Below are 24,287 nucleotides of genomic sequence, written 5' to 3'. Positions count from 1 at the left end.
GAAACACGAGCGATCACTCGGTCCGGACCAGAAAATGTGACATGACAGAGGAATTAGCAATGTTCTTTAATTAACCCCTGTCGTTGATCTTTTTATTGTTTTACATCTTCAGTAATCTAAAGTCTAAATGACCTAAACACCATCAAATATGTACGGTAAGTAGAGATCTCCAGAACCAAACAATATTTAGAAACACGAAGCCCTTCTTCATAATCAGGATTATTCTTCCATCAGCATTGTGTTTATCCCCGACACGGGTGGATGGTTATTTTTTATGAACTGATAATAGACAATGCCAATAATAGCATTTCTCATATAATCTGTTTATTGTTTTATAATATGACTGTATTAATGATTATGACCTATGTTATTAGAATATGAAATAATAATTTGTACTAATGAAGGTTATACATTGTAGGAGTTGTGAGTTATTACAATAATGTACATGAAATGTATATAATAACATATTCTTTCCAAAATATATTACTTCTGTGTTTTTATATGAGGTTTACTGGTCATATTACAGAGACATTATGGCTTTAAACAGGAAAATTAATATCCTTATATGACATTTAGAAACAAAGGTACAACATTAATAAATAAAAACACAACTTTATGGAATACAGATACTTTATTTTATGATCAGTAGTGGAATACCGCGTTTTATCAGTGAAATAAAAGTGTTATTCCACTGGCTAGTTGTTTTTACCTAAAATGATTGTAAAATCATAAAATAAATAGAACATTTGTCGTTTTGTCGTGAATAACATATTTTATTTCATCTCTAAGCAAGAAAACGTTTATATTTTCACTCATGCTACGCATTCATTAAAATATAAGTTTTCTTGCTTCTCGATGAAATAAAATATGTTATTCACTCTAAAACGACAAATATCCTCTATATCATACTGGTACCTGTAAGAGTATTGAAAGTAGTAAATACATAAAGTTGTGGCTTTTGTTTTAATAATGCATGTGCCTTTAAGTTTATATGAAATTATTTTTAGAATGACTTTATTAGTCAGTTTATATATTTATTGAAAAATGCAAGCCTAGAGATATTCTTGATCATTGCTTCCGATTGTGGCCGATTTTTGTTATCTAACATCTGTATCTGGCAGTCCCTTCACTTCAAATGTTGCAAGCAATCTAACATGAACTTGTCCGTTCTAATTGTACAGTCATATCTTGTAAAATAAAAGTCTAAGATGTCCTGTGTCATAAGAGGAGTATATATGTTGATTTACAAGTCTACCCAAGTGACTTGCATTTGTCAACGCATCTAACAACTTAAACTGGATGACATCTATGGTCACATGATATGACATCACCTAATCAGAATAATAACAGATACATGTACATGTAGTACTTAAATTAAAAGCAGTACATGGTTTCCTCCCACTGCTAAAAAACCCTACGTGCAAGTGAATTATGTAAATAAAATTAAACCATATGTTAGTCCCGAAATGACCTAGTTTGTGTCGAGTGGACGTTAAACCCCATTTCTCTCTCTCTCTCTCTTATAGTAATGTATTTGTATTATAAGGTTCACGGTCCAGCACAGAGTTGGACAAATTCTCAGTGAAACAAGTGATTATAGTCTTTGAAATCAGGGAGCCGCGGCGGTTCACTTAGTAAGATGCTGGCTAACAAAACCAGAAGGTTTCGGTCCATGGTTTCCCCTGTCAGAGATGCAGCACAAAGGGCCTGAAATGGAACAGAGTCTAGTCATTTGAATGGGGCAAAATAACAAGGTTCTAGGTGACACAACCATCTTAAACAACATGGGGTCAAAGGGGTTCGATTTCAAAGAAAATGAAATTTAATGTCCCACTTTTCTGCACAGACTTGACTATTAAATGAAGACAGGTATATGCCATGCACTACTTTATGCAAGAAATTTTGCTCTCACAACAGTGCTAAGGCTTACTATTATTTTGAACTCCAACTGAAAAGGGTTCTTTTTATGTACACACCAATCAGTCTAAATTCAGGAGATTTTTACCTTAACGGTAATTGTTTTGATGAATTGAATCTAGGGCAGGGGTATCAAACATGCGGCCCGCGGGCCAGATCAGGCCCACCAAGGGTTTAAATGTGGCCTGTGAAACAAATTTCAACAGACTGACTTCTGTCAATAATTACTAGAAACTAGCGGTGGAAATCATTTATTATTGTCCTGTTTCAGTAAATCTGTACTGTATGTCATAGATATCTTAAGTTGTATGTAATACAAGAGAACATTGTGTTCAATATTATATCTTAGCAATTTGGAAATCAGTCTAAAAAAATTTCTTTGTCTTGATATTTTGTATGTCTCCGGCTCACTTGATGTAAAATTTTAGTTCATGTGGCCCCTGAATGAAATGGGTTTGACACCCCTGATCTTGAGCGTGGCTTTTTAAGTTTATTTTTAATTACATTGTATTGCATATGGGTTCAAATGGGTGTCAATCAAGTGTAATTAAATGATTGAAACCATGTGATATCTACTACAAACAGGGTATAGAAACTCTTGTGAAGTTGAAACGTGACTGTTCATTATTACCTCAGGCAGACCTTTATGTAATATAATTTAACTTTATGTAATATAACTTTATATGTCATATTAGTTTACTTATTGGTAGGAGCCGGTTTACATTTACAATATTCAACTATTATTCAGATTACATGTTCCAGATGTGTCATTATTTACATATCATTTGCGTAACATGTGAAGTCATCTCTAGGTTACAAATTGTGGTGTGTTATAAAAGCCTACACTGCCTTATACACAACACACATCAGCTATGCTGTATATACTATTAATAGACTTATTTTAACTTTTTGTGTGTGTAATAATCAGTAATGAATAGGGGATACCCCTAGACATAAAGGGGTAACACATATGCATGTAAAGCAGGGGTGGGGTATGGGTGTAGCTTTAAACCTGTTCCTCGGACGAAAAAGCGAAGACCCATATACACATTGGCGTGCACGTAAAATATCCCTTCACTGTTGGAATTCAATATAAGAGTAGGCCGTGGTGCCGCTGTCCGGTTAAAATTTTCCTCATAGCACACTGTGTGGCGTATGCCCGTCTTCATTAGCCCAGTTCTGAGCAAAACAGTAGGACGTTCAACCCCATTTCATTTCATTTCATTTCATTTCACCTCTTGAGCCCCCGTGGCTCCAATTACATGAGATGACAAATAATTAACAAATTACAGAGAGATTATAAAATAAATTTAAAGCAGGGGTGGGGTATGGGTGTAGCTTTAGGCCTGTTCCTCGCACGAAAAAGCGAGGTCCCGTGTACACTTTGGCGTGCACGTAAAAGATCCCTTGACAGTTGGAATTCAATATAAGTGTAGGCCGTAGTGCCGCTGACTGGGCAAAATTTTCATCATAGCACACTGTGTGACGTATGCCCGTCTTCATTAGCCCAGTTCGGGGCAAAACAGTAGGACGTTAAACCCCATTTCATTTCATTTCCTTTTCAAATGTACAATAAACCTACATATATAATTCAAACCATTGCTATATGTAGTTCCACAAATTGACCCATTGTACCAGTTTTATTTAATCATATTTTAATACATCTTAGTACATGGACAGCTTCATCTTGATAATTGCAGTAGGTTTATCTTCTTGTTCATGTTGTTCCCCCGAAGTGAAATGAAATGGGGTTTATCATCTTACTTATCTGCTGCATCTTTTGAGGAAGTACATTGTAACATTAATTTATTACTGGTATATATGGCATATTAAGTATATGTTATGGGTACAACTTATGCATTATTTCCCTATCTACAAAATGGACATTATTCTGTTGCATCCGTATATGAAGGCAGATCCAATGCACATTTTCTGACATTTATATTGACATTCCTCATCTACTATATAATGAAAATTTCAATGAAAAAAGGGAAAATATATTGTTGTTTTTTCATTTAGTTACCTTTATTTTTAACCCTTTGACTAAATTATCCCATAAAATTTGACAAGACAGGAAATTAAATCTAAAAGCACTACGATCCAGATGTTAGTTTTAGACTAGTTCTGGTATTCACATTAATTGGTCATGATGAACTTAAACTGACACATAAATTATATTGTTTACGCTCTCACTAACTCGTACACTGTAATTCTAATGACTGTTTAATATTCAATGAGACTGTAATTGGCGGAAGTATATTATTAATTCTAATCAGCCGATATACTTGACTACAGGCAATTAAATATTATTATAGAGCTATTCGTATAGGAGAGTAAGTACTGTTTGGAAGTGCAAGCCTAATACATGTAGACCATAACCAAATTATAAAATACATACTCCTCTTTAATAGTAAAGTGACATGAACATTCTTGTAATGGCAGATCTAAGGAGAATTCATTACTTGCTCATGAACCCGGTCTCTCTTCTTGGTTTTGACACAAATACCCTTGTAGTTTGCTTAAACATGCATTATGCAAGAGCGAAATCTGGATATTGCAGGTCTTTCTTTAGGCCTGAAATGTCATATAAACTATTAATTAGACATTAATTAACTTAGCCAAACCATAATCAATTCTCAATGTCAACGCTAGCCTGCGATCTTTAGTGGATTATGAGCATATTTACTGATACTTAACTTTCATTCTTGATTTAATCATGAAATGGATAATCAAACTATGTATTTTATTGTACCGACTTTAGTAATGATGATCGAGGCTAAAATATCGCTTCAGGGTGGATCAATTTAACTGAAATTTTCAGCAAATTTCCTTTACATTATCTAGATTTTAACTATTATAGTGAGAACTGCCTGCTCTTTATGAATCTCCCATAATGTATCTTTAAGCAAATAACTAATATGTCCTGTTTACACGCAATAATATGATTATTATTACTTACAGTTTTTCTATGGCACACCTATTCTAATACTGCCGTGTTCCCATATATTCACTGTTTTCTGTTATTGAGTGTAGTACTAGTCATTAGATGTGAATGTTCAGCACAGACAAAATGTTAAAAGTTTCAGATGTGAAAATTTGCAGATAGCTTTATTCCTACGATATGTTTATTTTGTTTTAGTACTTTTAAACAATAACCGAAAAATAATCTACTTGTCTTTTAACTGTTCAGTGTTTTTTATAATGAACCTTGGGCTGCTGCAGTGGTCACCACAGAATTCACCTGTTGGTAGAAAATTGAACAAAGTTTCAAAGATCCTCACCTGTATTGCCATCTTTCAAAGAAAGCAAGGGGACTATTAAATTGAGTCCGTTCGTCCGTGTGTCTGTCCGTCACACTTTTTGGGACACAATGACTCTTCTTCTAAAAGAGTTAGAATGTTCAAACTTGGTGTAGGTGATTTTAGTTCAATACCTTGATGGAGCATTTTCTGCTTAGGCTAAGCAAAGATAAACAATTCGATTAGTTGATGCTTTGGACATGATAACTTTGGTTCTAATTGGGTGAGAGCGATGAAACTCTATCAATACCTTGACTAAGTTCGATGATGCGAATTTTTCTGCTTAGGCTAAGCAGCGATAAGCATTTCGATAGGTCAAGACTTTTGGACAAGACAACTCTGCTTTTTATTGAGGTAAAATGTTTAAACTTCTTGTAGATCTTCATTAGATGAATGTCTTGACGGAGTGCAATGATAAACATTTTCCGCTGAAGCTAAGCAGAGCTGAGGAATTTCATTGGTCGTGGTTTGGGACAAGACAACTTTGATTCTAACTTATGGAGAGTGATGAAAGTTAGTTAGAGTTTCACACTATCAGGTACTTCAAAACCTTGACTGAGTTTGATTGTGAACATTTTTTGCTTAGACTGATAATAGATAATCAGTTTGATTGTTCGATACTTATTAAAAAGAAAAATATGCAATTAATTAATTAATTTATTTTGGTATTGTGGCAGAGGACATCAACCATACTGCTGGGCACTGGCTTGTTTTTTTAGAAAATGGCTAGATACACTGTACATAATATGTGGGATCTGTCTGCCACTGAGCATTGGCATTATCATACCCATACTACACACTGTCCATACCCAAATTACACTGTCCATACCTGCATTAGACAAGGTGCATACCATATGACACACTGTCCATGCCCACATTACACACTGTCCATGCCCACATTACACACTGTCCATACCACATTAGAAACTGTCCATACCACATTACATACTGTCCTTACCACATTACATGTACATACTGTCCATACCATATGACACACTGTCCACACCCACATTACACACTGTCCATACCACATTAGAAACTGTCTATACCACATTACAAACTATTCATACCCACATGACACATTGTCCATACCCACTTTACACACTGTGCATAGTTCCCTACATTACACACTGTCCATACTCAGATTACACACTGCAGTAGACAAGGATTAGTGTAAGGAAATTAATCATTATAGTTAATGCATAAAAATAACACTCTTTGTCCTCAGTGATTTTTTTTGTTTTTTGAGTGTCGCGTAAAAGCACAATACTCCAGACTAAAAAGCATACATGATGTGTACATTTTATTCCTAAAATACGAGGGGATGATGCCCATTCCTTTTCCATAGTAAAGATGTAGACTTCAGAATTTAAGCGTGGCAGAACGAGCCTTGACGATGACCCATGTCCTGGACGGCCATCAAGAGCAATCATTCAAGAAAACATTACCTGGGTGTATGACACAGTGATGGCTGATCGATGATTAACCGCTCGACATATTGTCAGCGTTCTGGACATTTCTCATGTGAGGGTTGAGCACATTATCGCCAACGAATTAAGAATGACAAAAGTTTCTGCAAGATGGGTGAGAAAATCTCTTGACTCCAGATCAGAAATATGTCAGATTTTGAAGCAGATCCTGATAATATTTTGGCCAGATTTATAACCATGGATGAGACCTTTTTCCAAAAAGCAACTAGCCTGTCGTCATTTTCCTGGTAATGATGATGTCATGTCAGTTGTAAACGACCTTTTAAAGGTGACTGAAGAAAATTTTGTCCTTACCGGCATCCAGGCCTTGCAACATTATTGGCAAAAGTGTAAACACCTCGAAGGAGGACTATGTAGGAAAATAAATGGAAACCATCGACTTTGTACAGGTCTTTCACAGATAGGATTAGAACTTTTCTACAAGCCCTCGTAAGTTATGGTCATCTATACATCTTATTGGCATTGGAATGGAAGTTTTTGTGTTAATTCAGAGGAAAAATTATTAAGCTGAATCTTACAATTTTACATGTATAAATAGTTTTTTTTAAGGTTGACATTTGGAATGTTTTAACAAGGTTGACAAATACATGTAATGAACTCATTTGATATCATGTTAAATATATGTTAAGTATGTTGTAAGAGCTTTAATTTGTGTATTTACCAGACAGTTCCTGAATTCATGAATTCTGAAGTTTGTTAACATTGCACTTAATATTAGTTGTAATAAATGAATGAATGAAATTGGTTTTAACTCTCCACCTACTAGGCTAATGAAGATGGGCATATGTCGTATGGTGTGATGCCTTCCCCTGATGCGGGGTTGGATGGCCGAATATCATACGGTCTGTCATTGAATCAACTGGCAGGGTTACGATTCCCCGGTTGTATGTGACAAGGAGTAGGGTCGCCTGTCCAACCTCGTGGGTTTTCTCCGGGTCCTCCGGTTTCCTCCCACTGCTAAAGACCCTACGCGCAAGCGAATTATTGAAATAAAATTGAACCATGGGTTAGTCCCAAAATGTCCTAGTTTGTGTCGAGTGAACGTTAAACCCCATTTCTCTCTCTCTTCCCCTGACAGCAATTGAATTCAAACTATCAATGGTTCTTCATGCACCACTGACAATAGGATAACATATTGTGGTTGAGGTGTCGATTTATTGTTATGATATCCTAGTCAAAGGAAGTAATTCACATTTTATACTAATTTGCAATTTCTATTAGAAAAGGATGAAACTTACATTATCTAAGTGACATTTAAGAAGGAACATGACTTTTGCGAGTTAAGTACATGTAGATCAAGTAAGAAGGAGAAAAGAGTAACAGGAAGTTGTTACTACCCACGCTCCTGAGTTATAGACAGGTTGATAAGGTGATGGTTAGTCAAGAAGTTTTAATCTGTTTCGTCTTTCAATTGGATGGACGTAATTCTTTCAGTAGGTATCACAGAGCTTAGGGTATTTCATTTGGACTAGAAGAATTGGATTCTAAACATTATCCACAAGGAATTGACCATGAGATTCGTTTTTTTTTAGCTACAATGCATACAAGTATAAAAACAGTATTATGATAAATGTAAATGATGCATGTGTCATCTACATATAGGAAGTTTATTGGATTAAGATACATGATCATTGACTATCTAACAGCATATACAGTACTCGACTCAAATGATTAAAAAATATATATGTTGCATCCTCTTTGTTTAGAACTACGTATTGTGGCACCATAGAGTGTATGTGATTTTATAACTGGAGTTATGTATATGTCGTTTTTGAAACCATATGAAGGCAAGTATTGTCATTCAGTTTTTACATATGGGGATAAATGAAATGAAATGAAATGGGGTTTAACGTCCTACTGTTCTGCTCCTATACTGGGCTAATGAAGACGGGCATACGCCATACAGTATGCTATGAGGGAAATTTTGCCTGAGCAGCGGCACTATCGCCTACTCTTCTTATGTCAAATTCCAACTGCCAGGGGATCTTTTACGTGCATTCCAATATACACGGGACCTCGATTTTTCATCTCATCCGAAGGACTAGACAGCTGTCTATGTTAGGCTTTCCGTCCTGCATCACTGACAAGGGGAAACCAGGCCGGAAAATCTAGATGAACTTTCTCGGCCAATGCATGGGTCGAACACCTGATCTCCAGGCTAGCGACATGTGGGGATAAAAACTTGACAGGATTTGGATTGTTCCTTTCAACCAAATTATAGATGTAGGGGTGGGCATTCAGGTTTTTTGATTGTTCCTTTCAACCAAATTATAAATGTAGGGGTGGGTATTCAGGTTTTTTTTATTGTTCCTTTCAACCCAATGATAAATATGTGGATGGGCATTCAGGTTTTTTTTATTGTTCCTTTCAACCAAATGATAAATATGTGGATGGGCATTCAGGTTTTTTGATTGTTCCTTTCAACCAAATTATAGATGTAGGGGTGGGTATTCAGGTTTTTTGATTGTTCCTTTCAACCAAATGATAAATATGTTGATGGGCATTCAGGTTTTTTGATTGTTCCTTTCAACCAAATTACAAATGTAGGGGTGGGCATTCAGGTTTTTTCAATGAAGATTTACAACACAGGTTGTGTTTTATGTTGCAGTTTTTAATGTTAAAAATTGATTCTTCACAAGAATCTATGTAAAAATTCTTGTTTTTGCTTATAAATAAACATACACACGTATCACATTACAATTATTCAGATTTGACAATATCTAATTTAATCCACCCTAAAATATACACAAATTGATATTTTAGCATTTAATTTAAAACCCTCAACCAAAATATAATCCTTTTAAAGATACTTTCTCACAAAAGTATTTATTGGCTAGTTATTTCCAATAAAAGTAGGGGGGTTGGATGGCTAAATGGTTAGCGTGCGTGTGCTGTATCATAAAGTCTGTCATTGAGTCGACTGGCGTGGTTTGGATTCCCCGGTTGTACGTGACAAGGAGTAGGGTCACCTGTCCAACCTCGTGGGTTTTCTCCGGGTCCTCCAGTTTCCTCCCACTGCTAAAGACCCATACGTGCAAGCGAATTATTGAAATAAAATTAAACCATATGTTAGTCCCGAAATGACCTAGTTTGTGTCGAGTGGACGTTAAACCCATCTCTTTCTCTCTCTCTCTCTCTCCAATAAAAGTATGTCAGTTTTGGTATATATGGAAAGTAGAGACACGCAATCTTACTAGAAAAATACTGGATTCCTTAAAAAACACCTATGGAGCATGCATAGGACAAAAATGAGAGGGTGTCACTAATTGGCAGCCTGACAATTAAGGGCTGTCTGCTTGAGTGACGTCAAAGGTTCAAAGGTTGCACGCGTAGATTGCCTGACCTCCTGGCCTTAGGGAGGACTTGATTTATATGTCGATAAACTTCACGGTGAGCACACATCGAAAAAGTGAGAGACTTAAGCATACAACAGTTTCTGAGCTAAAAACCACGGAAAAGGCATGGGCAGGAGATAATCCGAGAATTTACTTAGACTTCGATACTTATGATAAATGGGCAGCGATTAAAGACAACATCATCTTCAATGAATTCTCCTCCTGCCTCGCACCCGTTGCTAGTTACTGCAACATCCAACTCACGTGACACAAACTTAACTTCTTTTAATAGATCTTTTATAGCTTGGGGTATTTTCCTCACAAATACAATGTTTTGAGTGGGATTTGAAGCAAATTCTTGATAGACTAATTAGTTTAAATTTGTTTTTAGTCCAAATACATGTATATCATCAAATCACCCAGTTTGTATGCATGAAGGTACCTTTAAGGATTTAACTTCAATAATTTTATAAGTCCATCAAATAACAATCAGAAATTTTAACAGAATTACTGAAGAAACTGTACATTTGTTCATCATTTGAACGTACTTTTCATATCAACAACTGTCAATCAAAAGATTTCTATGTAAGCCTATTCCCTTTACCTTAATGTTGAATGGATCTTTAAACACCATTACTCATTATCCTATTGCATATCCTAAAATAAACAAACTTACCACAAAATTAACAACGTATTATCGGAAATAATTGTAAAATTGTGATTCAACAAACACATGGAAAATTTATCATTTGGAAGCTATTTCAGAAGGGAAGTACTTTATATGTTTTAAAGCTGCTAATCATTATGCCATTTAATACAACTGTGAAAGTTAGATCTCTAGAAGGGATATCAGTCCAGTATTTACAAAGATATCATGAATTGAAACTTTTGTAAAATTCAAAACCCTTTGCAGATGATATAAAGAAGCCAGTGCCACCTATAACCTTCAATTCTGTTCAATATGTATAAAGCCAGCACCACCTATGATTGTTGATGAATCTGTTGATGAGCCTCTTTTAATCTGATTGAATCCAATCGATTATCTGTTGATATTTTCATTGTGTTTCATTAAACATACATTATGCAAGAGCTAAATCTGCCTATTACAGGTCTTTCTTTAGGCTCTATGGCTTAATACATAAACTAACTTAACTTGGAATTAGAAATGGTGTTTAAAATGATATCAAAAGTTTTTATCCAAAAGAAAGCAACCAGTTATTATTAATAATGATGCCTCGCCTTTTTGAAATATGTACTGTGGTGTACCCCACTGGGACCTTTCCTTTTTTCAATTTTTATAAAACGATATTAGAGATGAAATTAGCTCCCAAATAAGATTATTCACAGATGACACCTTGTTATTTTGGTTAGATAATCTCCTTAATACTTCAAATAATGATCTGTTCAAACTTCATTTTATTCAACTTTATTCCCCAATTTTTTTATGACAGACAGCATAACAATAATAGTGATTTAAGACACCATCGTTTTTCTCAAGCATATTATTATTATTTTACTTGATGTAACAATGATCTTGATCCTGTAACCACTGAACACTTGTTATTCCGCTGTTCATCTGTTTATATATTTGTACCATAGCTAAAAAGCTATTATAATGTTTTGTCTATATCATTATATACATGTACTACTTCATATTGTACACCCCCACAGGGAAGCAAATTTATGTATAAGCTTCCTTGTCTAATTGCTTTTGTATCCTGTCATTGAGTCAACTGGCAGTGTTTGGATTCCCTGGTTGTATGTGACAAGGAGTAGGGTCGCCTGTCCAACCTCGTGGGTTTTCTCCAGGTCCTCCGGTTTCCTCCAACTGCTAAAGACCCCTACGCGCAAGCGAATTATTGAAGTAAAATTAAACCATATGTTAGTCCCGAAATGACCTAGTTTGTGTTGAGTGGACGTTAAACCCCATTTCTCTCTCTGTTTAAAGCAATTGTTCGGGGGCATTGGGTGGCTGAATGATCTAAAGCATACTCTTTAGATCATAAGGTCTGTTATTGAGTCAAGTTCTGTGGTTTTGATTCCCCGCTTGTATGTGACAAGAAATAGGGTCGCCTGTCGAACCTTGTGGGTTTTCTCTGGATCCTCTGCTTTCCTCCCACTGTTCGAGTAAATCATATGTTAGTCCCAAAATGACCTAGTTTGTATTGAGTGAATGTTAACCACCATTTCTCTCTCACGCTATGTAGACCAAGTGACTCTTACTTTATATTCTTGTAATAGGGGTCACTAATTCACTTCCTTCTTATACAGTAGTAGACTAGAAGCCATTCTTTGACTTAGTAACTCCTACTTAAATGGCGTATATGTGAAAGTCTTCATGTGTGAGGATAAATCAAACCTGTATTAGATATATGGATACATAATATTGTTTCTTTCTTAATAGAAATATCTGTGTTATAGTTTCATATTGGAAATTAATGGTTTTAAACGATATTTCTAGTGAAATAGTGAAATATCAATGGTTCATGACTTATATATATGAAACGTAAATATCTATAATGTATGATCGACAAAAGACACAGTTTTATTTGTGACTACAAGGATGTTATTCTTAACAATAAAATTGGAAATAAAAGTGTTTATAATAAAGTTACATTCATGGTTACGGGTTCTATTTTGGGATTAAGAGGAAAATATTACATCCCGATTAAATAATCGAGACAAGAGTTTGTGGATTAAATCAAACAGGAATTATTTATTGATTAGTGAAATTTGTGCAAATTGTGACTTTATTTTAGTGCTTTTAATTGAATACCAAGAGAAGTTTTATTATTAAACACAGAATGGAGAGAAGGAATTCTCAAAAAGGTCGTCGTCGTAATAGAAAACATGTTTATGACTATATTACTTTATTTCCAGATGGTGGGGAAAGCATGCCTCTTCCTACATGGAAAACTTATTGTAAGTATACTTTCAATTTTTTTATTAATGTTTTTTTGTTTTTCCTTCATACCATTTGCTAGGTCATTTTATGAAACTTAAACATACATTATGCAAGAGCTAAATCTGTCTATTGCAGGTCTTTCTTTAGGCCTGAAATGTTATCTAAATTATTAATTAGACATTAATTAACTTATCCAGACCATAATCAACTCTAGATGGCATCGCTAGTCTGCGATCTTAAGTGGATTGTGATCCGATTTACTGCATAACTTTCCTTCTCGATTAAACGATTAAATGGATAATCGAGACTATGCTGTTTAACATACTGACTTTAGTAATGATGACCGAGGCTAGGCAGAAATTTTATTCGCTTAGTTCTCGGTTCATAGTGGATCAATTTGAATGAAATTTTCAGCAAATTGCCTTTATGTTATCTAGTTTTTAATTATTATAGTGATAACTGCCAACTCGTTATCGAATCTCCCATAATGTATGTTTAAGAAATCCCTCAAATCATTTATACACGAACAGTTTCTGCCAAGTTGATAGTTTTACGGATCATGACTGTTTGGGGAAATGGTTATGCTATATTGTTTTCATAATTTTATCATAACTGTCTCATCATCTTCCTTTATTATATTAGTTTTACAGGTGTACATGAATCTATTTTTGTTTTTCAATAATCAACGTTAAAGATGCCAATATTTGGCTATACGCTAGTTAATCCAATGTTTTAGAACATTTAACACAAGGGTCAAGTACATTATGCAAGAGCTAAATCTGCCTATTGCAGGTCTTTTTTAGGCCTGAAATGTTATCTCAATTATTAATTAGACATTAATTAACTTATCCAGACCAAAATCAACTCTCGATGTCAACACTAGCTTGCGATATTTATTGGATTAGGATCAGATTTGCTGCTAAACTTTCATTCATAATTTAATCATGAAATGGATAATCGAGACTATGTTTTTTATCGTACCGACTTTAGTAAGGATGATCGAGGCAAGGCTGAAAATTCAATCGCTAAAATTTTGGTTCTGAATGGATCAATTTGACTGAAATTTTCAGCAAATTCCCTTTACATTATCTAGTTTGTAACTATTATAGTGAGAACTGCCAGCTCTTTATCTAATCTCCCATAATGTATCTTTAACATATTAACCATATGTGTAATTGTAGTCAAGTAAATTAGGGTAGCGTGCTATTTATTTCTCTTACTGCGTTTTGAGTGTAGATCTTCCGATCATAGTCACATGTATGATAAATACAAGAACTTGCAAGTTGAAGGATAGATCTTTAAGAAATATGATACAGTTTCCTGTACATGGATGACTAATTCATCCAAAATGTGAATTACTCTAACAATAAGATATTTAAAGATGCAGTACTTCAAGCATAATTAGATCATCTCTTTTACCCACAAATTAATTTTTTTATCTGAAAGTATGATATTCAGTATGATGGTCAGAAAAAATAAAATTGTATGAGAAAATTGCAGAATAAACCCACAAAGCTTCAATCACTAGGCCTACATTGCTATATAATAATAGTATGAAAGTCCATGTGCTGTTTCCTTGTTTCCATAAAGAATGCTCAAAGTAAATGTTTTTATTTTAAAAAAGTGATTTGAGACTGGATCTAAACACTTCTATAGCAGGCGAGTTCTTAACTTTCATCAATAATTTATTCCAATCTGTTGGAGCAACATGTGAAAAAACACTTCTGTTCTTTCGTAAGATGTAATTTTTTGACACAATAATCCTTTTGTTCGTTCTGTGCACTATTGGCAGACAATCCATCACCAACAAACTATCAAGGATGATAAAATCTATATCCAAATATACGCTTTTATAATGAAGATTGTTTAAAAGCCTTTGAAGTAGGTTATACAATTTGGTATAGATTAATCTTCCGTAAGCTAAAAGATGAGGTGGGGGGGCTTTTTATGACAAATCATTAGTAACGAAATATCAGCAGCAGGAAATAAGTTTGTGTTTGCTGCGACAGATGATAAATCACGCCGTCAACAACAAATAATCCTTAGTGTGCACAGGCCTTTACACATGTATTCATGGCATGTTAGTCTCAGATGACCCAAGTATTGTGTTAACGAGATGTTCAGCTTCAATCCATTCCTCGGCTGGCGACTAAATATTTGAAATGACTGGAGTCAAATTGAAGCTGGCGATGTTATTAAAGATTAGTAGATAGAATCAGTTGTAAGAAAGATCAATATTTTTCTATCAACTATTTCAGTATACACACTCCAACAGGAAGCCCCCAAACCACATCGAATTATCTGCCAGAAAGAGGTAAGTCAGACTACAGGGTTTTTTTTATTTTCAATTTATATTTTTTCACAGAGAGGACTGATTTAGTTGTTGATTCCTTGTATACATCAAGATTTGATGTATATTAAATCATGGCCAGTCCATGATTAAAGTAATACTAAGATCAAGCTAACGAAACGGTATTCTTCTTAGTGAAAAATGTACTTTAATGTCAATGTATATTGTAACATGATATAGCCTAGATCACTATGATGGCTTTTAAGCTACAAACATTGTACATGAATTCATAGATTTACATTATTTAATCTGTTTTCCCTGATTTATTTAATTCTATAGATGCATAAAATAGCATAGATTAATATGACTCGTGCAATCAATTAATTTCTTCTGGTTTCTGGATGAATTTCAAATGACATACCAGTACATCAGATATTAATATGTGTATTGGTGTATGTTTTCTTTGACTATTTTAGTGGCCAGGATCTGTTTATGATATGTGTTTTACTTAAAAAAAAATAATGATCAACCTGAAATTGATTACTGAAACAGCCAGAGTCAGAGTGGTTTGTACTGGATAAAGTTTTCTCTTGCCACAGACCAGCTGGAATTTAACTCTTTATGTTGTTGGGTTATGATTGTGATAGTAATGTGTGAATTATATTTTTTACAGGTAGCCAAACCACCTTTCTATGGAAAAGAGTAAGTAATACTTTTATATTTTGGCTAGGATTAAATTATTTTCTTTAAAGCTGCTTATCGTTATTTAAAGAGTTTTGTAAACTACAATATTGTGAAAGTTGAATCTTTAAAAGGAATATCAGTCCATTAATACTTCCATTCTATTCTACACTTACAATGATATGATGATTTGAAAATTCTGCAACATTGACGCTTCCATTGGTTGGTCTAGTGGTTTGATGTGTGTGCGTGAAATCACATGGTCTGTCATTGAGTCAAGCAACATGATTTCGATTCCCCGCTTGTATGTGGCAAGGTGAAGGATCTCCAGTCCAACCTTGTGGGTTTTTCTCCTGGTTTTCCGGTTTCCTCCAACTGCTAAAGACCCCTGCTTGTAAGTGAATTATTGAAATAAAAATTAAACCATATGTTGGTAACGAAATGATCTAGTTTGTGTGGAGTAAATGTTTAACCCACCCTCTCTCTCTCTCTCTGTCTGTCTATCTCACTGTCTGCATTGCAAAGGATATAAACTAGCTAGACATGCTAGTTAATATTTTTTGATGGGACTCTTTAATTAGATCGAATCTATGCCAGGAGATTATCTATTATTGATATTTTTGTTTTATTTTATTAACTGTATGATGAACATAGAATGCATTATGATCAGCAGTTGTACATATTAATAGTTGTATGACCTGAAGGGACTTTGAAATGACAGGTTATTTAACAAATTAAAATTGAAAATAACATTTTGACCGAATCTGATGTATTAGATGTAATTTGTTTTACATCATGACTATCTTACACATTATGTCAGTCAATAAATCCTATTTATCATCATGGAGATATAATATGTGAAATACTGGGGTAAACAATTGGTTTATTTACAGAACCATTTTGATCCCATCCTTTATGAACACAAATTGGATTAATAGATATAACTTGTCACATTGTTTTCACAATTCAAGGGCATGTGTATTTCACCAAATCCTAATAGCTTGGTAATGAGAGGAAGAAGTCTATTGACTGTGTACATATTACCTCGGTTTTTTCATCTCATTCTAACAAATATACGTTATCTCTTGCCAGGCCCTCCATCCTGCACCACTGAAAAGGAGAAACCACGCGAGAAAATCGTAATGAATTTTCTCTATAAACACAAATCATTAGATCATTACTATGATGTCATCTTTTGTCTTTATATTCCAGTAACATAAATATGTAATCATAAATACTCTATATGATATAGACTCTATGTATTGTAAAGCTTGCCCTAATTAATAACAATAATATATCATATCATCTCTATTCAACACTTTCTTTTGACCTAAATCAAAAGCATTTTGCTCCTTTATGACCAATTTGAACTTTGAGCAGATTGTATCTAGTCAGTCATTAATTGCTTGATGTGAAGTATATAAAATATAGTTCAATTATGTGTAGTCGACTTCTCAATCTCTCTCTCTCTATATATATATATAAGAAGTACTTGTACTTTATGTACTTTTTTGTTTATATAAATAAATAAAAAATATGTACTCGTATATATCCAAACATATTAGCACATCCGTAAAGCTGCTCCGCTTTGTTTCACAGTTATCGATGAAAAGATAAAAGGTATGCCGACACAAACTGATTTCATCACTGGTTTCATAACATTTTAACATTAAAAACACAACACAATTTATATGGAATACAATCAATGGTTTATACACAGTGATTGTATTCCATATAAATTGTGTTGTGTTTTTAATGTGCTCAATCACTAAATGCCACTCAAGGATTACATTTTAAAGTACTTTTCGTCCATCTTAGGACTCTTCATAAATCATGTCATTGCAAAGAGATGGACACCATAGTATATTTATACTTATTTACATAGTAACACTGTGGTTTTCATTGACTATGGTTACCTTTGTCCACGTGAATAATGGAAGAAGTGGTATCAAGTGTTCTAGAAAGACTGCACTACACAACATATGAGCAATAGTCAGAAGGTAACCATTGGATAAAGGGCAATCATGAGATTCACTAATAGACTTCCATCAAGTTACTAATTTTCCACCTCCTTCAGTTGTAATGTGATTTTGAGTCATAAATTGCCATAAATCTACTGTGTTTGTACAATTTCAAAGTGACTTTCTTCCGGGTGATTCAACTATCTTCCAATTAATAGATCTAAATCACTTCTTTTGTCAAGTCATTGATCATAACAAATATACCAGGGCAGCGTTTTGGGACCATTATTATTTTAAATATATATAAACGACATTGTAAATAATATACAATTGAACATCCGACTTTTTGCTGATGATACCTCCCTGTACCTAAAAATAGATGACCCAGAGGCATGCGCACTTACATTAAACAAAGATCTCGAAGCAATCAATTCGTGGGCGGAAACATGGCTAGTGACATTTAACCCCCTCAAGACAGAAACTTTAACCCTCTCCACTAAACGCAGTTGTGAAACTACCCCTTTTAATAAACTCAATAGGAATATCGGAAGTTACTGACCATAAACACCTCAGACTTATCTTTCAAAGCAATTGTAAATGGAACAGTCACATTGATAGTTTAATTAGCAAAGTATCAAAATTAGTAAACAGTCTTCGCTCCTTGAAATATCGTTTTAATATGTACCCTATATTCTTCCTTCATTCTGCCGCACTTTGATTATGCCGATGTTATCTGGGACGGGTGCACTGACTACTTATGTTATAATCTCGAATACCTTCAGCTTGACGCACTACGCACTATTTGCGGGCCAGTTAAGGGTACTAGCAATGCCTCTCTCTACGCAGAAACTGGGTTTATTCCACTCAAAGAGAGACGAAATCGACATAGATTAAAACTACTTTACAAAACCATCAATAACCTAACTCCTCCTTATCTCTTATCTTAAGAATCTCATAAACCTTGAACCTACAAACAAATATTCCCTTCGTAATGAAGACAATTTAAAAGAAATTCGATGCCGTACTGACATTTTTGCTAAATCATTTATCCCATCCAGCATAAGGGAGTGGAATAAACTCAGTACCCCTGCAAGGAATTCTAGAACTCAGAAAATTTTCTCTGATCATCTATCCAAATATGATATTAAAGTTCCTTCGTTTTATTATAATGGTCAGCGGAAACCTCAAATAATTCATTGCAAATTACGACTTCGATGCTCTGACCTACAGGGTCACAAATTCCTAAGACATGTTGCCGAAAGTCACGCATGCCTCTGCTGTCATATATTTAAAGATTCCGACCATTACCTTCTGTGATGTTCCTTACATTCAAATGCTCAAACAGAAACCATAGACAAATTGCAACATGATTTTAAAAATATAAACTGTCTTTTATTTGGTTCCACAACCTACAGAGAGGGTTTATTGTCCACTTGACACAAACTAGGTCATTTCGGGACTAACACATGGTTCAATTTTATTTCAATAATTCGCTTGTGTGTAGGGGTCTTTGGCAGTAGGAAGAAACCGGAGGACCAGGAGAAAACCCACGTGGTTGGATCCACAACCTACAGTCTTGACGTTAACACTAATATTTTTAACCAGGTCCATAAGTTTATAGATATGTCAAATAGATTTTAAACTCGATCAATTAATATTTTATCGTCTATTTTATGTATAATTTTGGCTAGTCTCTCTAATGTTGCCTATTTTTAAAAATTCTTGCTATGGTTGTATATGTATAATTATTAACTACTATATATTCTGTACATTTTCACCCATTATATTTTATTATACTTATATAATATGTATGTGTTTGTCTTTATAACTATGTATATACACACATTTTGCATTAATGATATATATATATACAAATTATTTGGGGAAAGGGGTTTTACATAGGCTAAGCCTGTTCCCCAATCCCATTCACACAACCTGAATAAAAATATTGTTTAAAAAAAAAAAAAATTAGAAATGAACAGTTTTAGCTTCAGATCACTCACCGACTTTGATAGTTTTTCAATTTGTGGCGTTCTCCTACAAATTCCAAATTATTAGTGCCACTTGGAAGTTGTACATTACACCATTGATATGTGTCAATGGTTGCTTAAAGTGGTTCAGATGGCCCTATCTTTACAGTTTATAATGTTTATAAATAAGATATTTATATTGGTTTGAAATTAAACAGACATATTGTCAGATTTACAATCATAGAAAATTATTTTAACAGCTGTTATAATTACAGATGTTCTTCTGTTTCTCCACTATTCACTTCTCTCATAGCTGTAGTACTCGATGTGGTTTCGATTCCCCGGTTATATGTGACAAGTAGTAGGGTTGCTCTCCAACCTTGTGGGTTTTCTATGGGTCCTCCGGTTTCCTCCCACTGCTAAAGCAAATTATTGAAATAAAATTGAACCATATGTTAGTCAAGAAATGACCTAGGAGTGGATGTTAAACTCTCTCTCTCTCTCTCTCTCTCTCTCTCATTAAAGGAGCTTAACTTTGAATTAGACATGTCTGACTTGAAGTATATGCAGTATAGTCAAAAATGTTTAGTGATGTTAGGTGGACAAACAAACAGTAAGGCTTATGTTTAGTGATGTTATTTGTACAAACAGTAAGGCTTATGTTTACTGATGTTAACTTGTCAAACAAACAGTAAGGCTTATGTTTAGTGATGTTAGCTGTACAAACAGTAAAACTTATGAGATGACATTCTGGTTTAGTTTGTCTTTAATCAGAGAATAGAAGTAATAGACAGCTATCACTCTGATATAAACAAGGTTCTTCCATTAGACTATTGTAGTTTACGAGTAACTAATGGAAGATTAGTTTGTTTCAAGCTAAGTAAGTTGCCTCATTAAAAAAAAGGTTTTATCATTATTCGTCCAATAAGAACAGTGGGGCTTGTGAATTAAAGTAGCGAAGTCTCTAACTCAATATCATCCAATGTTTTCGACATTGAAAACACAAATTATTTGTCAATTTAAATCAACATTGATGTTGTGATCTTACTGGGAAAAGATGGGCTTCTCATAACCAATATTTAAGACAAAATAAACATTTTACCATTGGTACATAATGAGTTTTAGAGCCATTTGTAACAAGGGACTTCGAAGAACGAGACTAAACATATTCCACAAGTCATGTCAAACGGTGACATCATATTCTTAACGGAAGAGCATGCGCAATAAATACTATCGGTGTAGACTTCTGGCGTATTTCACCGATCATAACTGATTTGAAATTGGAGTAAAAACGGAAACGATTGCATGTAAATCAGTTTATATACATTCATATTACATTATTATATACATTGTGACGGTTCTGTGTCAATTTCTAGGTCCTAAATATTAACGATTTAGCTCCTTGAAGTTCATTTGTGTTGACTATTTAAGAAATTTAAGAGATACATATGTATCAGATTTATTTTCGTGTTTTAAAGAAGATTTATCAGAGATAGAATTTGTTTATGTTTCACTCCATTTAATGTTATTTAGTTCAAGGGACGTTGGATGGCCGAAGGGTTAGCACGTGCGCGCAGTATCATAAGCTCCATCCTGCATCACTGACAAGGGGGAACCATGTGTGAAAATCTAGGTGAAATTTCTCGACCAATGCAGCGATCGAACATCCGATCTCCAAGCTAGCGAGCCAGCGTCTTACCCACTTAGCCACCATGACCCCCTCATCAAGAGTAAATATACGAGGCATTTTTTATTTGAGGACACATTCTGTATTTCTCATTAAACCTTTAGGTACCATAAAACCTCATTCATTTCCATTCCCCCCATTTTATTTCTTCTTTAAAACATCTTTTAACTATACTTAAATAAATCTGTTCTGGTGTTTTAAAATTTTAACTGGTTTATTGGAGAGATTCCCCACATACGTCTTTTTCGTTTTTACATGTTTGTTAACGAGGTAATGGTATAAAGAAAGTAAACTAGGTTATAAATAAGGTAATTTAGCTGCCATCTGTGAATACCATTATCTTTACATCAGGCAATCAACTTAAGTGGAAATTGAAGTATTGATTTTTTTTTTAGCTTTCCATCTTTCTATCTCTCTCTTGATTTCAGTCGCTTTACTAGCTGTAGTTAAAAATCTGGCCTTTTGTGATAAATTCCTTGCCAAACATTAGATTTGTAAAGTTATGGCTTCAAAATCCACTCATTTGTAAAATTTGTTAAGAGAAGGCTTTGGTTCTGAAAAGAAAAAGAAGTTGACCTTTAGAATGCCCTGTATTTATTGTCTCACACTAGACTTCTATTCACAATATTCCTTTTAAATCACCTTCCTTATATTTTTTAATATTTTAAGATTAGGTTGGATTTTCATGTTATAAAGGATACTATAAGGGACCACAGCCGGAACCCCTGGCTGTAATTCATTTACAATTTTAGCTCTGTTTGGTGAAAACTGCTACTTTATCCATTCAGCTTCAAAATCCACAGACGATTTTCACCCTGTGATTTTAGCTCTGTATCGCCTGTCCTCCGGTTTCGTCCCACTGCTAAAGACCCCTACACGAAAGCGAATTATTGAAATCAAATTGAACCGTATTTTAGTCCCGAAATGACCTTGTTTGTGTCGAGTGGACATTAAACCCCATCTCTCTCTCTCTCTCTCTCTCTCTCTCTCTCCATATATGGTCATTTGTCGCTGAAGTTTTCTTCTCTTCTTGTGTTTCCGGGGTGATTCCCCCTTGTCAGTGGTGCAAAGAAGAATGTATAGTCATTCAGATGGGATGAAAAACTGAGGTCCTATGTACACATTGAGGTGAACGTAAAAGATCCCTTAGCAGTTGGAATTCGATATAAGAGTAGGCCGTAGCGCCGCTGTCAGGTCAAAATTTCCCTCATCGCACACTGTATGGCGTATGCCCGTCTTCATTAGCCCAGTTCAGAGCAGAACAGTAGGATGTTAAACCCCATTTCATTTGTCTTGTGGAGCGTTAGTTTGTGACTGGAATCAACCGTACATTAAGCTCGGTGGAAACCACACGGTTGTTCTACATATAGTTTAACTTGTTTTTTTGTCCCCCGCCTTTCGAAGAAAGCAGGGGACTATTAAAATGGGTTCGTCCGTCTGTCTGTCCGTCTGTCCGTCCGTCTGTCTGTCCGTCACACTTTTTGGGACACAATAACTCTCTTCCTAATTGAGCTAGAATGTTCAAACTTGGTGTATGTGTTTATTAGGTCAATGCCTTGATGGGGTTCGAAGATGAGCATTTTCCGCTTAGGGTAAGCAGAGATAAGCAATTTGATTGGTTGATGCTTTGGGACACGATAACTCTCTTCCTAATTGGGCTAGAATGTTCAAACTTGGTGTATGTGTTGATTAGGTCAATGCCTTGATGGAGTTCGAAGATGAGCATTTTCCGCTTAGGGTAAGCAGAGATAAGCAATTTGATTGGTTGATGCTTTGGGACACGATAACTTTTAATTGAGCTAGAATGTTCAAACTTGGTGTATGTGTTTATTAGGTCAATGCCTTGATGGAGTTCGAAGATGAGCATTTTCCGCTTAGGGTAAGCAGAGATAAGCAATTTGATTGGTTGATACTTTGGGGCACGATAACTCTCTTCCTAATTGAGCTAGAATGTTCAAACTTGGTGTATGTGTTGATTAGGTCAATGCCTTGATGGAGTTCGAAGATGAGCATTTTCCGCTTAGGGTAAGCAGAGATAAGCAATTTGATTGGTTGATGCTTTGGGACACGATAACTTTAGTTCTAATTAAGTGAGATTGATGAAACTTGGTGTATAGTTTCATTACAGTAATACCTTGACTAAGTTTGATAATGAGCATTTTCTGCTCAGGGTAAGCAGCAATTTGATTGGTTGATACTTTGGGGCACGATAACTCTCTTCCTAATTGAGCTAGAATGTTCAAACTTGGTGTATGTGTTGATTAGGTCAATGCCTTGATGGAGTTCGAAGATGAGCATTTTCCGCTTAGGGTAAGCAGAGATAAGCAATTTGATTGGTTGATGCTTTGGGACACGATAACTTTAGTTCTAATTAAGTGAGATTGATGAAACTTGGTGTATAGTTTCATTACAGTAATACCTTGACTAAGTTTGATAATGAGCATTTTCTGCTCAGGGTAAGCAGAGCGATACGCAATTTGATTGGTCGAGACTTTGGAAAACAATAACTCTCCTACTTTGATTGTTAGACTATAAGTAAAGATATACTGTTTGATTGTTCAAGATAATTTGTGATAAATTTATATGTGTCCTCTAATTATTTTCCTATTTCGGCAGGGGACATCAGCCTCACTGTTGGCTTGTTACATATGTAATTAAATGTAATTTGTATGACTGGTGATAAGCATGAAAAAGAGAGAGAGAAATGGGGTTTAACGTCCACTCGACACAAACTAGGTCATTTCGGGACTAA

At 34.8% G+C, this 24,287-nt stretch overlaps 1 protein-coding gene across 2 annotated transcripts in view; it reads left to right on the top strand.

Annotated features, from left to right (window-relative positions):
• Window positions 1-24,287, top strand: part of LOC126821461 (N-chimaerin) — a 41,626-nt gene continuing 17,339 nt past the window's right edge. Inside the window, exons 1-4 of one of the 2 annotated variants that reach the window (XM_050549899.2) lie at window positions 1-155; window positions 12,922-12,963; window positions 15,205-15,260; window positions 15,910-15,938. In XM_050549899.2, coding sequence (XP_050405856.1) covers window positions 149-155; window positions 12,922-12,963; window positions 15,205-15,260; window positions 15,910-15,938 — 134 coding nt within the window. In that variant the 5' untranslated portion in view covers window positions 1-148. Of the gene's footprint in view, window positions 156-8,415; window positions 8,494-12,921; window positions 12,964-15,204; window positions 15,261-15,909; window positions 15,939-24,287 lie in introns of those variants that run through there. The other variant, XM_050549898.2, reaches the window with a different exon arrangement.

This window comes from Patella vulgata, chromosome 5 (genome assembly GCF_932274485.2).
Source record: "Patella vulgata chromosome 5, xgPatVulg1.2, whole genome shotgun sequence".
NCBI classification, from domain to species: domain Eukaryota; kingdom Metazoa; phylum Mollusca; class Gastropoda; family Patellidae; genus Patella; species Patella vulgata.
Note: the sequence above shows the minus strand (reverse complement) of the source record. Positions and strands in the feature narration are given on the sequence as shown.